The sequence below is a fragment of the Triticum dicoccoides genome, chromosome 5A, assembly GCF_002162155.2.
Source record: "Triticum dicoccoides isolate Atlit2015 ecotype Zavitan chromosome 5A, WEW_v2.0, whole genome shotgun sequence".
In the NCBI taxonomy this organism is placed as follows: Eukaryota; Viridiplantae; Streptophyta; class Magnoliopsida; order Poales; family Poaceae; genus Triticum; species Triticum dicoccoides.
Window position 1 is genome coordinate 430,015,763 of NC_041388.1, and position 16,918 is coordinate 430,032,680.

Sequence of the window (16,918 nt, forward strand, 5' to 3'; positions counted from 1 at the left end):
TGTTACCGCGGGCTCGGGCTTTGCGACGCTGCCGGCCCCGCTGCATGGCCATGGCCATGATGAGCCGCTTCATCGCCAGCGACCCCATGTCTGCCGCTCCGGCTCCGGTGTCTACCTATCTGAACCGGATCAGGAGTCTATATTGCGGAAAGTTCTCCTGGAAGCACGAGGTGCTCCTGGCGGTGTCCTGCACGGCTGCGCTGCTCCGTCTCCTCCCTCCCTCCCTCGAGGCCGACGACGAACCTGCGTCGCGCTTCACGGAACCGAAACAGAGGGGACGTGCCATGGGGGCGCTGGCGATGGAGCGGCTCATAATGGCCATGCGGCGGGACCGGGGCCGGCGCCGCCAAGTCCAGGCCCGTGGTAAAGGCCCTGCCTGTTCACGTCCGGCGGCACGGCATCTCTCTCTTCAACCGTGCTTGCCCAGTTGCCCTGCTTGCCGCTTAGGGTTCCTTCTCCGGAAGAAAAATCCGATTTATTTATTTTGTCAAGGGAGTGAACTGATTGCTGCAAGAACAATGTGTTGCTGCAGATGGATCCGCTCCCATGTCGGTGAAAAGAGGATGTTCGTCCCGGCAACAAGATGAAGATTCACAAGGTGGGAAACGGATGAAATACTCAGGGCCAGATCTTCCTGAGGTATGGTATCAAGTGCTAATGAAAAACTTGTATATATTGCAACTAAAACACCAGCACAAAAGCATTTTTACCCGTGCTAGCTAGCTCACTAAAAATTGTTCTTTCACTATTTTAGTTAGCAAAACTGCATCATATATGCACATCATGCTTCCAGTTCCGGCCGGAGCATTTGAAGTTGTAATAAACTTGAACCCATATCTCTTGTTTAGAAGAATTTTGGGAGATGCATGGCCAGTTCTTATTACTTTTGCACGCAGGACATTTGGTGTCAGATACGCTCCCTGCTGTCAATGCAAGACGCCGCCCGTGCCGCCTGTGTTTCTCGCTCCTTCATGCAGTCCTGGAGGTGCCGTCCCAACCTCACCTTCACCAACGAAACGATGTGCCCGAAAGAAGATTTAAAAGCACCGGGATCGAACGCTACTATAATAGACTACAACAACAAAATCGACCGTGTTCTGAGGAACCGCCCGGGCGATGCCGCCGTGACGAAACTGAAGCTTGACTACCATGTTCCTCCTCTTGTTGGTAAACCATATCGTCGTCTCGATAGATGGCTCCAGATTGCTCTTACGCCAAGGACCGAAGAACTCGAGCTTCTAGTATGGTCGAAAGAGGCGAGCTTTGATTTCCCATGCACACTACTATCTGACAGGTGTGGGGGCTCGATTCAGAAGCTTTTCCTTTTCAGATGCGCCTTGCGTCCCACATTTCAACTTGGTTTGAGAAGCCTGAAAACGCTGTATCTGCGCGATGTGCGTATCACGGGGGAGGAGTTAGGATGCCTTCTGTCCAGTTCCACTGCTTTGGAACACCTGAAGCTTGTATATTGTGATGATATAGTTCGCCTGGAGATACCTTGCCTGCTGCAGCGGCTCAGCTTCCTGGAGGTGTCTGGATGCACGAATCTTCAAGTGATAGAGAACAAAGCTCCAAATCTCTCCAGATTTTGGTTAGAAGCAGGTGAACAAGTACAAGTCTCAGTTGGAGAGTCGAAAGTGAAGGACGTGCAGTTGAGGCAGGATTATGCCATCAATTATGCTATTGAGAACCTTCCTTCACGTGTGCCGAATCTTGAGACACTTAACATACAATCTTCTCATGAGGTATGCTCTTGCTCTTAAGTTGGCGAATGTCCATATAACAGTAGCCGAATGTTGGAATAATTAACCTGAGTCATCTTTATGCAGATAGTCAATTCCTCGCTGGCATCTAGCAAGTTCCTCCACCTCAAGTTCTTGAGTATTGTTCTTATTAGTGGATCATATTTTCACCAGGACTACGATTTTTTGTCGTTGGTTCATTTTTTTGATGCTTCTCCTTCCCTCGAGACGTTTCGCTTGTATGTAAGTTTGCTGTTCACCCTTTCTTCAAAAAAGGAAACAAATCACTGTTCATCCTGCAAAGATTGTCTAATAACCATGTTTGGATCATCAATTTAAATACCTTGGCTTTTGATCTTAAGGTAATCGAGCATCCCATGGATGACTGGTTTGAGGGAGATCCCTCGTCTCTGAGGCGAATGCCACAACACTGCCATGGGAGCCTCAAGAGTGTGAAGATCATTGGTTTCTTCCCCCAAAAGAGCATGATTGAGCTAACATGTCATCTTCTCGAGAACGCAACGTCACTTGAGTCCCTTACAGTGGATGCTAGTCCAGCTAATTACAGGTGTTCTGGCAGTAAACCGGGCAGAAAATGCAGTCCCCTGACAAGTACAGCTATAGTGAAGGCACATAAATCAGTCTTGGCTGTGAAAAAATACATTGAGGGGAATGTTCCCTCTACAGTCAAGTTAAATGTTCCGGAGCCTTGCGGACGATGCCATCTTTTGAAAGAATCAGGTGTCAAACCATTCTATCTGATGTTTAATGATTAGATGTTTTAGTTGCCATGTTACTTTCAAGAGCTGTCCGACGTCTAGGGGTCTGTGATATTACATTCTTGTAAACTTTGTTTACCAGACTGTCCGATGTACTTAATATTGCTGTATCAGGTGCCATTAAACATTGTTGTGAATCTTTATAGTTTCTTACATTTGGCGTACTGTCTATCTTGGAATGGTGACACACATCTGACATCTCATCTTTGCCTTGACCTGTATGCTACTGCAAGTGATCATTTATAGCAGACATGTTTCATCCTGACTGAACATGCAGGAAAAGTGAACAAAACAGATGAAGTGGAAATAAGTGTTGAACATATCCATCAAGGTAGAGCACCTTATTTTGAAAAAATGCTAGAGCATCTTTGTTTGTTTGAAATATGTGTTTCAGTAGAGCAGCTCCTCCCACCCTCCCACCCTTACTTAAAAATGGGAACTCTGGACGTTTCGACTGTGCTATACTGCACACCTGTTTTGTTTGCTGTACTGAACTGTATTCCTGCATCGTACTTATCAAAGTTCTGATGCTAAGGCACTGGTTGATTTGCCACACTGAACTAGATTCTGCGCTGCGTTTCGGAATGTTCCAAATGCCAAGACCAATACAAACTGTTTGCCTCCGGTTCATACCAACTTAAAGGCTGCTGACAATTGTATTCCATCTGTACATGGCCCTGCTACCTCATAAGTACATCGCATTTCTGAAACTGTTTTGCTGTTTCTGATTTATTATCTATTACCACCAAATATTATTATCAGAACTAAACATCTTAAGCATCAGTGATGCACATTAATATTAGTGATGAAAAGCAAAAAAGACAGATGAAGTGGAAATAAGTGTTAAACAGATGCATCAAGGTAGAGCACCTTCCTTCCTAAAAAAATAAAAATCTTTGTTGCATCAGTTTAAAGATGCAAAGGCCCTGGGGTTCCCCAGGCGCTGCCCTTTGGCGTCTCGGTAAAAGGGACACTTCTCTCCCCCTTTCATTAAATCTTGTGATTCTTGTCATGGGACATTATATAATGTACTGATAAATAGCGGCTCTGAAGTCTGAACCTGCTATACTGCAGACCTGTTTTGGTTTGCGGTACCGAACTGTATTCCTGCACTGGATTTCTGAAAGTTCTGATGCCAGGACACAGTTTGATTTGCTGTACTGAAGTAGATTCTGCGCTGCATTTCTGAAAGTTCTAGTGCCAAGACCAATACAAACTGTTGCCTCCAGTTCATACCACCTTAAGGCTTACAAGGTGCTGACATTTGGAACAAATCTGAACTCCATCTGTACATGGCCTGCTACCTCATACATCACATTTCTGAAAACTGTTTGACTGTTTTTGATTTATTATCAATTACCAGATATTATCAGAACTGAACATCTAAAGCGTCGGTAATAACCATTAATATTGTTGTTTCATAATTGATTTACAAGTGAAATACGCACTTGTACTACTCCAGGTAAAGGGTCTCGCTCGATCACATCCCATCTAAAATCACATAAACATCATGCAAAATACTAATATAGCTTGACATCTAAAACTCAAGAAGCATCGCAGCAGCGGGTGCAAGGCTCCAGAACAGCCAACTTAACTGCAGAGGGAACTATGCCCTCCACATACCTTCGGATAGCAAAGAGCGCTCTAGGAACTTCCATGAGAGTACTCTGGCCCAAGGTAGAGCATCTCTTCGTCTCGCTGTCAGAACATCCAAGAGAACAATCAGCGGTGTCCAATGTAAGGGACTCTAGTGACCCTGCATTCTCGATGATATGAACCGTTAGCTCGATCAAGCTCTTTGCAGAGTTAAAGCCGATGATTGTCACGCTCTTCAGCTTGTCATGGCGGTGTCCTGGCATCCGCCTCAGAGGCGAGGGATCTCTGAAAATTGACTCATGCTCCATGGGTTCTGCTGCCTAAAGATGAAAAGCCAATTAAATTAACGGTTCTGCCATTTATAGTCACTGGATACCTTTGCAGGATGAGCATTAACTTACTTGCAAGAAAAAGGACTCCAAGCAAGGAGAAGCATCCAGAAAAGGAACCAGGGAAATATAATCATTGATACGAGGAAATGCATATCCATCAACAGTTATCCTCAGGTACTTGATGCGGAGGAATTGGCTATGCATCATGGGGGTATCAGCCTGTATAAAGAGATATCTGAGGTTAATTATCAAGCAAGATATACCATTTTCATATACATATATCTGTCAGATGAATATACCTTGAGACGCAAACTTATGTCAAGAGTTTCAAGATTCGGCATAGTAGTCGGAAGCATGGCATGAGCATTATCGAGGGCACGTGGATGCGGCATTGTTAAGTTCTTCAATTGCTCTCCATGTGAAAGTTGTTCTCGTTTACCACCAAAGTAAAAACTGGAGAGATTCAGGGCTTTGCTCTCTACCACTCGTAGAGCGTTGCATCCGACCACTTGTAGGTCGTGGAGGCGCTGCAGTATGTCGGGTATCTTCAGGCAAGTTATTTCATTGCAGTACCCAAATGCAAACAGCTCCAGAGCAGAACAACTGGAAAGAAGGCATCCTAACTCGTCCTCACTGATACGCACATGATACAGGCGCAGATTCATCAGGCTTCTGAAACAGCTGAGTCTGACCACAGGACGGAAGACACAACCCGAGAGGTGTACATACCGAATCGAGTTCCCCCTCAGACCAGATAAAAGTGAGCACGGGAATCTGTATGTTGCCACCTCTGAAGACAGCATAAGGCTGAGTTCTTCAATCTCCGATGTAATAGCAACCCGAAGCCAGCTATCGAGAGAAGAACAGTCGCTGGAATTGTGGCCAAGGAATTCAAGCTTGATACTCTTCAAGCCAATGCCAGAGTGGTTTTTCAGAACTTGGTTAACTTTGCTGGCGAATTTTCTTGCTGTTTCAGCCTTTGTAAGAACTCCATTGCAGCCTACAGTCGAGTTACTAAATCCAATGTTGGGGTAGAACCTCCAACAACGTAGAAAGGCATGAGAGACACAGGCAGCACGAGCAGCATCTTGCATTGGTACTAGTGAGATTATATGGCGCCAAATTTTCTGCATGCCCAAGCATTGAAGAGTTAAACACTGGATTTCCAAAGGATAATGATTACTTTTGACTATGGAAAGGAGAAGAAAAAAAGGACATGTGGTGCGATTCGTTGGGAAGAAAATAATGTCCAAAGAAACAGCAACAAACATGTAACTTCTACATTGCACAAATACCATTTAATATTTAATCAGCCAGAAAGCTCACGCAACAACTCTAGCAGCTACCCACAAAGATATATGACACACAACATGGTAAATGAGATGAGAAGAGATTGAAGAGACCAGATATTGATGTTCTACACACATAATAGAGGAATCAATACTCTACACTGAACTGTATGGAAACTGCAGACGGATCACATATAAAATTTGGTCTTGCAGGAACCTGATTATAGGAAACAATATTCAAGAGTGCAGTAAAGTCCCACTTGTGTTAAGTAGTATAGACGGATTATTTTCCCCAAATTTCTAGTCTGAATAAGCGAGTATGCATATTTGATATGGGTCCAAGCTTGTGCTGCTCATGGTTTAATCATGTTACTTTGTTTCCGGGAAGCCTGAGCCCTGAGCCTAATTATAACTAGTATAATGTTCTAGTCACAATCTGCCCGAAGGCCAGACTTAACGGATGACAACAAGCACAACACCATCCAAACCTGAGCAGTCAACTGTATGCAAGCATGCACAGATGCACTGGTGAGGAAGATAGGGCATTCCTTTTTCCTACATGTTTATAATGGTTTTCCTAGAAGACTGCTATAGATGGCAACTAAGAAATATATTCTTGAGTTAGTCATGGGGGTAGCCAATAGTATCGGCTTCCTATGCATCTCTGTAAACAAATTGCTTCGAATGGTGTCTACTGCACAATAGCATGCTATAGATAGGCCAATACAGCAAAGAAAAGCACGAACGTGCAACTTCTACATGGTAGAAATGACATTACAATTTTCAGCCAGTCTTGGACCTTCTACATGTTACAAATGACATTATAAGACTGGTGGGACATCACAATCACATATCTACAGAGTTTGAGAAGCACATTGCCCACGAGGTGGGATATCCTATCTTAAATGTATTTCGGTAGATATACACTCAGGCGCTAGACGGTAGCAAGAGTGGCCATATAACCAAGAAATGTGCTATATGCGATAGATACTAGCAACAAGTCACACACTAAGAATTCAGGTAAGCATAAACTGCATAGGGGCCTATAGGACAAGGAATTGCTGATAAGGGCCTATAGGAATTCTATCCAACATCAAAGGTGGCAGGGCATCCAAGACTCATGACAGACAGTTTTCCAGAAAGTTAAAGCCCCAACATTAATCTCTCCCCTTTGTAAAATATAGAAGAGGAGTTACTGACACAGGAAATACATCTTTACCGAGCCAACACAGGTCCAAAAATTTGTGCAGCAGGGCAGTGATGGTGACATTTTATTTACTTGCAACCAAAATCTTCCACTATTCATACCTGTGGAATGTCTGGTCCCGAGTATTTAACTCTTTTCCTACCCTGAAAACGATCATCTTGCTCCCAGGATGAGCGTCCTCTTTTCACCAACAAAGGAACTCGATCATCTGCAACACATAATTGTTATAAGGACAAATGCTAACAGAAGAAAGCAACAAAGGTACACACTTGCATAGAACAAAAGGTCCAATTTCGATCTGGCATCCAACTTTTACACAAGAGCTCTAGTGCCTTTGAGAATCCAGTTCACCAGAGCATATGGTTTTTTTTCGGTTTTTTTGCAGAACAGTACAACCACTCCCCAGTCTCACACATTTGTGCCAAATCTGATGGAACAATTGATTTTACCCATCAGCGAGCGAGATCCCTATCCTTCCGCAACATCTCACAGGTTTAACCCTCTATCAGTGCACCAGAACATTCAACCATCTGCGAGTGAGATCCTTATCATGTACACACACACACAAAAAAAATCTGGTCCTTGATCACAAGTTTAATTCCCAGCCTGCCTGAAAAAGGGTTTTAAACCCTAGCCTGCCTCAAAAAAGGTTTAATCCCTAACCGCGTAGTTGCTAGTCGAGGCGATTGGAGTTAACTCTAACATATGTCTCCTTTTACTTTTGTTCTTCTGGACAAGGAACCCTAATCAGCAAACGCGACAGAAGAGGTACTCTTCTACTGATGGCAGGACATGGTTACAAAAGTAGCAGGGACGAGCAGAGCAGAGCAGAGAGAGAGAGAGAGGCCTCACCACGGGCTCGTATCCGGCGACGTCGCTGCCGCTGCCGCTGCCGCCGCCGCTCCCGCTGCGCGGAGATGAGCCGCCCCAGCGCCAGCACCCCCATGGTATGCCGAGAGGGATCGAGGGGCCAGGCCAGGGGAGGAAATCGCTTCGGCGCCGCCACCCAAGCTACCTCGACGGATTTTATTGGGCCTTTTCGCTTAGACTGATTTTATTGGGCCTCAGAGTGGAAACAAGGAAGCTATATCTCTCGCTCGGCGCGACACCGTAGCTTTCTGTCGCCCGAAGAACTTCTTATCTTGCATAGCAACTGAGCCGGCCCATTTATCCTTTTTTCTTCAAGGCTGGCACCGATAGACTGCTTCGTGGTTCGAATTTGTTTTTTTCCTATTTTTTTATTTTTTTTCTCCGTTTTTTTCAGTTTTTTGTTTTTTTGTTTTTATCGTTTTCCATTTTTTTATTTATGGTTTTCTCCCTTTTTCTGTTTTCTTTGTATTTTATTGGTTTCCTTCATTTCTTTCTTGGTTTTCACCCTTTTTCTGTTTTTCTTTATTTTACTTATTATTTCTTTCTCGTTTTTCATTGAGTTTTTTTCTTTCTTGGTTTCATTCTTTCGCATTGGTTTCTTTGGTTTTTCATCTATTTTGTTTTCTTTTCTTTGTTTTCCATTTTGGTAATTGTTGGTTTTTTTATTTTTCTTTGTTCTTTTTTCTCGATTTTCATCAATTGATCTTTTATTCAACACGTGCTAACATTTTTTCGGCACACATTCAAGATTTTTTCTTACACATAAAAATATACATGTTTACCATTTTTGAAATATGTATTAAACTAGGATAATTTTTACGTAAAACCGGATGGTATTTTTCGTCCGGTGAACTAAAAACCTTAAAACAAAAACACTAAACTACCATATACTTGACGGTGACCTTGTAGGCCATGTCGGGCTGGATGGCGGCTCCTCTCCGTCATCATCGCCGGATCCCACGTCGGAGTCGGGCTTCGGGTAGCGGAAGGGGGCGGCGTCACGGAGGGCTTCCCGGCAGCCGCCTAACGCTCGCAGGTGATCCTCTCTGCTTCCTCCTAGGTCGTACTCACGGCGGCCGTGGCCACCGACGACGAGGGCGGCGGACCTTAGAGGAGGCGGCGTTGGCGACGTCGGTCTCGCTGAGGGACCACTCATCACCATACTTGGCCATCTCCCTGTCCAGGCAGCGGCGGAGCAGTCCAGGGCCCAGGCATACGCCAACTCCGTGTCTGCCGCGATGTGTGGTGGCAAGATGTCGGAGTCCGTGAACTCTGACCAGCGCGCCGTGTTGTGTCTGTCCCGTCGGCGCCGCTCCCTGTCAGCGTACTCCTGTGCCGTTAGGGCGCTCCAGGAGGACGAAGAGTTGGCGCCGCCGCTACTGCCACCGAGGTAGCGGCGAAGGCGATCACGCGCCTTCGTGGCGATCGCATTGGGACACGGGCGGTGGCGAGCAGCGCTCCTCCCTCTCGCCTGGTCACATCGCGACATCAATGCCGGCCGCTGTGTGCTCTGGGCCGACATTGATGCGGCACGGAAGCGGCGCATGCATTGAAAGTCTATGCGCGGGAGAGTCGGGTGGGGTTTTTTGATAGGTCAGGATGGGTAGGAGCGGGCGTGGCAGCGGTCCAGACGCCCGTAAAAGCCTCCTTAATTTGTCTCTGGTGTGGGGGAAAAGTATGTCCGGACCGCTCACTGGATCGATACAGACCCGTGTTGGATGACACAACACGTCAGGACAGCCCGGTCCGAACGTATGCAGACAGTTTAAGGATCCGTGTTAGAGATGCCCTTAGTGATTTCTCAGCTCGCTCAATGTGAACTTAAGCTTCCTAGTGACCAGTTTATTAGCTAATTGTCCTAGGAATGCTTTTGGTTTGAACAAAAGCTCTCTGAATTGCCAAAAAAAAAAAGAATTTCAGGGCGGCCTACGTAAGCCCTCTCCTCGCATAACACGTAGGAGGTGCCTACAATAAAAATCATGAGTGCTCGTCAAAGGCGTCAATCCACCATTTTCAAATTTGCCAACGCATACGCATGCGTGCTCTGGAAGCACTTCAGCGAAGGGGTAGGCAACGTAGTATCACTTTCGACGACTCAAATTTTTCTTGCTTCATTTATGGAACGCGCGTGCTGCTTGTGGGTTGTCGCCTTTACTAGCTCGGGTCATCGTCGTAGTCGTCGGACCGCTTACCCGTCGAGACTCTTCGCTCCACCATACGAGCTGCCTAACGTGCTGCGTTATCATGGCCACTCTCAGACGAAATATCCGCTTCTCCCGTCCTCGGTCGAGCTGAGCATCTCTCCGGCCGTCCCATTCTCTCTGCCCTCTGCCGAGCTGATCGGCTTCTCTCCGTCCAAACCCAGCAGCATCAGCAGCAACTCTCCCATCAGCGAAGAGGATCCAGGAGCTCAAGGTTCTTGCGGTGGAAGCAAGTGCTCGACGTGAGAGATACAAGATTGATGATTGCATCAATTCGAGTCGTGGTGTTGCGGTTGTGGATACCCGGATGTCGGCGATCTACAATGATGCGGCATGCCTGGTAGGTATTGATGGACCAAAAGAAGAGCTTGTCAGTTGGTTAACTGATTCACATAAGAAACTCAAAGTGGTTTCTATTGTGGGGTTCGGAGGTGTGGGTAAAACTACACTTGCCAAACAAGTGTACAATGAGATTGGAGAGCAATATAACTGTAAGGCATTTATTTCGGTCTCCCAAAGACCTGATATGAAAAGCCTTCTTGGTGGCCTACAATTCAAGCTTGGACTGGAGGAGTCTTCTCATGCTCACGAGCTGCAAGACTTCATTGACCAGCTTAGAGAACACCTCAAACATAAAAGGTATCTGTTCTTCTCTCGATAGTTGTGTGATTTCCCGAAAGGTTATCTAAAAGTTTTTGTCATGCTTTAGTGTGTAACTTTAAACAGTTGTACCGATGCGTCATGACGAAGATATTTTGTTAGGTCAATGCAAAGTGTGGTGGTTTCACTACAAAAAAAGTGGTGCTAGTTCATAAAGATTAGTATTAGGATAAAAATTGTAAGCACAAAGCCTTTTTTTATATGTCTTATTACTCTTATAGTGCATTATAATAAATCAACCTCTATGTGGCAAGCATATAAGTCATTATAATTTGGGACAACAAAATTAGGGAATTATGGACATAGAACCCTGAGCTTTCCTTTCATTTCAAACTTCGCCATATTTCTATATGTTCCGCTTATTTTTTAAAGATAATGGTCACCATCCTTTATTATGTTTGTTTCCTTCGTTTTAGTTTTCATGCTTTTCTCTATACCTTATAATCATATCCTAATATAATGTATGAATAACTTGTGCAAAAATTGCAACAGGTACTTCATTTTATTGGCTGACTTGTGGGATCAATCGGCATGGAACATTATTAATTGTGCCTTTCCGGAAAATGATAATGGAAGTAGAGTAATGATAACCACACGATTGGATAATATAGCTGCCAGGGCGTGTCGCAATGACCGTGCCTGCATTTACATAATGAAGCCCCTTGGAGAGCAAGACTCAAGGAGATTATTTTTTAATAGAGTATTTGGGTCTGAAAATGTCGGCTCGGTACAATTCAAAGAAATTTCAGTTGAAATTCTCAAGAAGTGTGGCGGGTTGCCACTTGCAATTATCACCATAGCTAGCCTATTAGCTTGCCATGAAGCAGGATCTTCAAATGAGTGGGAGAGCATAAACAATTCTCTTGGCGCGAAGTTTGCCACAAAACCCACATTGGAAGAGATGAGAGGTATACTAAACCTTAGCTACACACATCTTCCTATTCATCTCCGACCATGTTTTTTGTATCTTGGCATGTATCCAGAAGACCGTTTGATCATTAGGGATGACCTAGTTCGACAATGGATCGCCGAAGGATTTGTTTGTAATTTGCATGGAGCAGATTTGGAAGACGTTGCCAAGAGTTATTTCGTTGAGCTTATCAATAGAGGTCTGATTCAGCCTGAGAAAACATGCTATGGGGATGTAATTACATGCAGGATACATGATATGATGCTTGATTTGATCCTAAGCAAGAGTACAGAGGATAATTTCATCAGTGTGGCATATAAGCATGAAGACATGGCAAGATTTAATAGTTGTGAGTACAAAGTTCGTCGATTATCTCTCCAATCAAGTGTTGGTGGTGCAATGTCGAAGGCCCTTGCTACTAGCATGTCACAAGTCCGATCATATACACAGTTTGGAGAGTCCAAGTACATGCTTCCTCTTCCACAATTTAAGTATCTACGGGTGCTTGCTTTTGAGTTTCCGTTTAACTGGAAAACGACAATCGACCTCAGGGCAACTGGCCATTTGTTTCTACTAAGGTATTTGAAGGTTTCAGCTCTGTCCGCAGAAGTAGCGCTCCCTGCAGAAATTCAAGGGCTTGTGCATTTGGAAACTCTTGAGTTACATTGCCGGCCCATACAAAGGTTCCCATCGGATATCACTTGCTTGGCCAACTTGTTTCATTTGATACTTCCAGAGTGCACATTGCTTCCTGAAGGGATCCAGAACATGAAATCAGTTCGCACCCTGCATTGTTCGGACATGTCAGGGAGTTCCCTCAAGGAAATCAAAGGCCTTAGCGAGCTGACTAATCTGAAGGAATTGAAGTTACGTGTGCCCACTTACTACCCAGGCATGACGATTGAATGTTTCGATGCTTTGCTCTCCTCCATTGGAATGCTTCGAAACCTCAAGCACCTCTCCCTCGAGTGCTGGCATAAATACGATGGCTATGACAGCTAGCCGGACTCATTATCCGATCCTCCACCCTACCTCCAGACAATCCATTTGGAAGGTTTATCATTTAGTATAGTTCCCAAATGGATTGGTGAGTTACGCTGCCTCCGGATCCTCTCTCTGCGTGTCGTGTACCTGCCGAGTGACAAGGTTCGTGTTCTTGGAAAGCTTCCCTCCCTCGTCTTCGCCAGGTTCTACGTGTCGGACGTCTCCCATGACAAGGTGGTGGTAAGCACGGGGTTGTTCCCGGTTCTAGAGTGCTTTGATTTCCGGTCCGATGAAGATGTCACCGCGAACCTGAGCTTCGAGCCAGGAGCTATGCCCAAGCTGCAAAGGCTCGCTCTGGCATTCGACTGGCAAGAGTGGAGAAGCGCCACACCAACTGGCATGGAGTGCCTGCCCTGCCTCCGGGACATTGGCTTGAGTATTACTACTGTTTCAAGCAGTAATAATCTGAAACATATACACGATACTATGGAGTCAGCATTCAAGGACGCCGCACGGGTGCACCCAAGACATCCCTCTGTTACATATTTTTAGATTTATCCCGTTGAACCGCCTCTCATCTGTAACTTAACCAATTCCATGTCATTTGATGTGTTTATTTATTTATTATGACAATCTCTTGTGTATTTGATTTCTTGAGTTTTGTAAACCCCAAGCAATTCAGCTTTATTGACCCAGGTCAACACTCAGCAGACCCTTTGACAAATGATCCGTCGAGTTTGGAAATGTTTCGTCCCATAAAAGGAAAATTTTGTTGTGAAGAGAGAGAAAGACATCTCTCTGTGTTGCTCTTTATATGTGTCTCTGTTTTGAGTTCAATCTTTCATTAAGCCAGATTACCAGAAGCTGGGTGTGCCTCCCGGTACGGACATGCTAGGTACTAGGTTGTAAACAATGCAATTTTTCAGTAGAATTCGTGTATAAAGTTAGGTTTGACCTAGTCAAATGACCGTGCATGTGGCTGATCTTGATGCTAGATCGAAGGGCCCTGGTACCATTGTTCTTCCAAATTTTATTGCCGACAAATATAAATTCATCCTTCATTGGATTAGCTTGTTATTTATGGGACCTCCATCTGTTCAGTTCCAATGACTTATGAAAGATGTACGTATATGATAATGCAAATTCATTTGTAGATCACGCTTTAGTCCATAGGTTGCCCTTTCAAATTTGAAAATTCTCAACTAAGGTCAACTATGGTATTTAGAAACAAATATTATAAATCCCTAGGGAAAAGGTAAAGAAATCAACACAAACGGAGATCAGTTAAAAATTGTGGGTGCCTGTTCATCGGTAATCTTCTTATGGCGAATTATGTGTTGTGCTGTACTCAAACAATGGAAGCTCTGAACCTGCTATACTGCACACATGTTTTGGTTTGCTGTACCGACCTGTACTCTTACACTGTTTTTTCTGAAAGTTCTGATGCCAAGACACTGGTTGATCTGCTGTATTAAGCTATATACTACTTCCTCTGTCCCATAATGTAAGATGTTTTTTGATACTAGTGTGGTGTCCAAAAAACGTCTTACATTATAGGACGGAGGGATTAGATTCTGCACTGCATTTCTGAAACTTCTAATTCCAAGACCAATACAAACATGCTGATGGAGCCAATGAACCAACTGAGACGAGAGCATAAACATTCTGCACTGCATTTCTGAAAGTACTTATTACAATGAACTGGAGGCTATTGTAATTGCGCTCATTAATCCGATACAATCACCTACGTATTTGTCTACTTTGGTACTGCTGGTTGTTTTAAACACATACCAAGTGTCTTCAGCCAGCACTGGGGGTCTAAGATATACTCCCTCCGTCCGAAAGTACTTGTCATCAAAATGGATAAAAGAAAATGTATCTAAAAACAAGTATTTCTGAACAGAGGGAGTAGCTGAAACTCATGTATGCATTGTTCATATTTCAGTTGAGTGGTATTCTCATCTCATCGTCAGGTGTCGCAAAGAGTAACTGAACTGAAGCGTAGAAGAAAGAACTGGGTGCTTGATTCAACACGGTACACGAGCGGATATGTGATGCTTTGAAAGAATTAGTACTGGATTTCACAGGGGGTTTGAAGAAGGCTTTCGCCCCAGCTTACAGCGAGGATGGATCGGGTGCAGGGAATTGATAAGTAGGATGCCCAGACTCAGCTCCGGATACGAATTGAAGCTGCTGCTCTTCATCCGCCGGATCCCCATGTGCGCATTCGTCCTGGCCTTTGTGGTAAGCTCTGGCGCCGCGCCGCCGCCGCCGGAGACACCTGCCGATGGTTCTGACAGGACCCGATCGTGGGAGAAGTAAGAATTGGTGATCTCGCTCTTGATTTTTGATTTAGAGACGGCCCAGGGATGGACCGGGGAAGAAGGATGATAACTGTTAGAAATATAATTGGGTTTAAGTTAGAGACAAGGAGATAGAGATAGAATTAGTTTAAACCATATGTAACTTGTCTTGTACTCCAAGTCTCTATCCCTCTTGTACTCCTATATATACCCTACACAAGAGTCAAATCAATACAACACATAATTCTAGGGTTTCATATTTTCCACATGGTATTAGAGCGGTTTGTCCAACGACGCCGATCCTAGGACCTTCCTCCACTTCCGCAGCGCGCCGCCCTCGGGGAGATTAATCTTCTCTTCCCGGGGGCGCGGCACCCGATCGATCACTGATCATATCGGTTCCGTAGATTAGATCAATTTCTTAGTTTAGATAAATTCGCCAATTTCTGAAATTCTCTTAGATCATTTTTTTAGCTACCAAATAAACTCGTCAACCCTCAAATTCCGGTGAAGAAAATCCAACAGAAGCGGTGCAGGCGGCAGCTGCCAAGAGACAGGGCGGGCAAATCGATCATCCTCTCGTTGCACAATGAGCCAACTCCGGAGCGGGGTGCTCCGATCTGATCTAACCGGCTTCATCAACTACATTCACATGCGGCGGACACAGTGTATTCGGCACTAAGGGTACATCTGCACCGACCTTAAGCTCCGGCCAGCGATGGGCAGGCGGTCGCACACGCTGATGCGGCGACGGGCGTGCTCATACGCGCGCACGCGAGGACGAGTGCAGGCCAGGAGGGCTGGCCACGAGCGACGCCCCCCTTGACTTCGAGCCACGCATCGGCCCGACACCTCCCAACGCAATCTGCATCGACAAGCACCATGTCCTGCATGGCTCGCTCGGTACGGCGGCTGCGAGCGCCCAGCGACGCAGGTGGCTGCACACGTGGACGCGGCGACGGGCGTTCCGATCACGTGAGGGACTTAACTCGCATGTTATCTCAGACGCATGTATGCAGGTACTGATCCGTCAAGGTGGGTTCTACACGTACGTGTGGCCAAGAGCCCAAGACTACGTCAAGGTTCAGCGGACGGCTCACCTAGCAATCCTGCATCGACGTCGTCCTACACTACATCTGCATCAAGCCGGCAAACCTGCACCGTCGCCCACCACACTCTTCGAGCCACGTCCATAACCGCTGCACCAAGCTATCTTCACCGAGCGATCTACACCGACCCACGCCACATCATCGAGCTGTACGTCTACATCACGCCCAATAAAAAAAAAATCTTCATTGAGCACATGTACGAGAAGCGACCATGACATGCATCGTCCACACGCTAGGCCGGTGTGGAGAGAGATGCAAGTCTTCATCGACTTCTCCGGCGCGACACGGCATCGACACATCATCGCCGCGAGGGATGCCTTCAAGCGACATCATCGTCGACATGCGGTTGCAACGCCATAGCCGACACTTCATCGCCAAGGTCTCCATCAACATGGTCTTCACCAGCATCATCGTCAACACACCGCCGCCGCCGCCTCGTCCACAAGATGGACATCTAGCATCCTCTGACAGACTTTTCTGCAAGGCGCGACCTCGACGGCGGCAATGACCGCGTCACGACAACGACATCTTCCGCGTAATCCACGACGGCACGACTGCATCGACACGGCGTCACTACAGTGACGACCCTACACGGCCACACGGTTCTGGCAAAACCGATGTGTGCTCGATGAGCTTCCTCCGGTCTTGGCAAAATCGGTGGACTCATCGCCGACGGCACCCTCTGACACCCGCAAGGTGTATCGTCCACGTCTGCAGCTCCGTCATAGCGCATTTTTTTTGCGCCTCCGGCTTTGTGCGGCTTCATCATCCACGACGACCACACCATCGACCATGACTACCTCGACCACGGCTACATCATCATGATCGGTTACTTCGACTTTAATGACTACGTCTACAGCAACTCATCGACAACAACTCTAGTCAACAGCGTCCGCCTCGTCACTTGCGTCCACGACACTCCCGCTGTGACTGCGG

At 45.9% G+C, this 16,918-nt stretch overlaps 2 protein-coding genes and 1 pseudogene across 2 annotated transcripts; 2 read left to right on the forward strand and 1 right to left on the reverse strand.

Moving 5' to 3' along the window:
- Window positions 1–284: 284 nt before the first annotated feature.
- Window positions 285–2,633, forward strand: LOC119299703. Its single transcript, XM_037576863.1, has 5 exons — window positions 285–363; window positions 533–639; window positions 897–1,745; window positions 1,917–1,985; window positions 2,105–2,633. The coding sequence occupies exons 1-5, from the start codon at window positions 285–287 to the stop codon at window positions 2,516–2,518; spliced, it is 1,518 nt and encodes a 505-aa protein (XP_037432760.1). The 3' UTR covers window positions 2,519–2,633.
- A 1,272-nt stretch (window positions 2,634–3,905) lies between these two features.
- Window positions 3,906–7,928, reverse strand: LOC119302091 (FBD-associated F-box protein At1g66310-like). Its single transcript, XM_037579107.1, has 5 exons — window positions 7,798–7,928; window positions 7,047–7,153; window positions 4,749–5,576; window positions 4,519–4,668; window positions 3,906–4,437 (listed from the first exon to the last, which is right to left on the reverse strand). The coding sequence occupies exons 1-5, from the start codon at window positions 7,889–7,891 to the stop codon at window positions 4,066–4,068; spliced, it is 1,551 nt and encodes a 516-aa protein (XP_037435004.1). The 5' UTR covers window positions 7,892–7,928; the 3' UTR covers window positions 3,906–4,065.
- A 2,230-nt stretch (window positions 7,929–10,158) lies between these two features.
- LOC119302090 lies at window positions 10,159–13,247 on the forward strand (annotated as a pseudogene).
- Window positions 13,248–16,918: the final 3,671 nt, after the last annotated feature.

Coding starts and splice junctions, on each gene's coding strand:
- LOC119299703 (XM_037576863.1), top strand. CDS start 285: ATGGGGGCGCTGGCGATGGAGCGGCTCATAATGGCCATGCGGCGGGAC. Junction 364..532: donor CCGCCAAGTCCAGGCCCGTG/GTAAAGGCCCTG, acceptor GTGTTGCTGCAG/ATGGATCCGCTCCCATGTCG. Junction 1,746..1,916: donor ACATACAATCTTCTCATGAG/GTATGCTCTTGC, acceptor TATTTTCACCAG/GACTACGATTTTTTGTCGTT.
- LOC119302091 (XM_037579107.1), bottom strand. CDS start 7,891: ATGGGGGTGCTGGCGCTGGGGCGGCTCATCTCCGCGCAGCGGGAGCGG. Junction 7,154..7,797: donor TCGCCGGATACGAGCCCGTG/GTGAGGCCTCTC, acceptor TATGTGTTGCAG/ATGATCGAGTTCCTTTGTTG. Junction 5,577..7,046: donor CGGGACCAGACATTCCACAG/GTATGAATAGTG, acceptor TTGGGCATGCAG/AAAATTTGGCGCCATATAAT.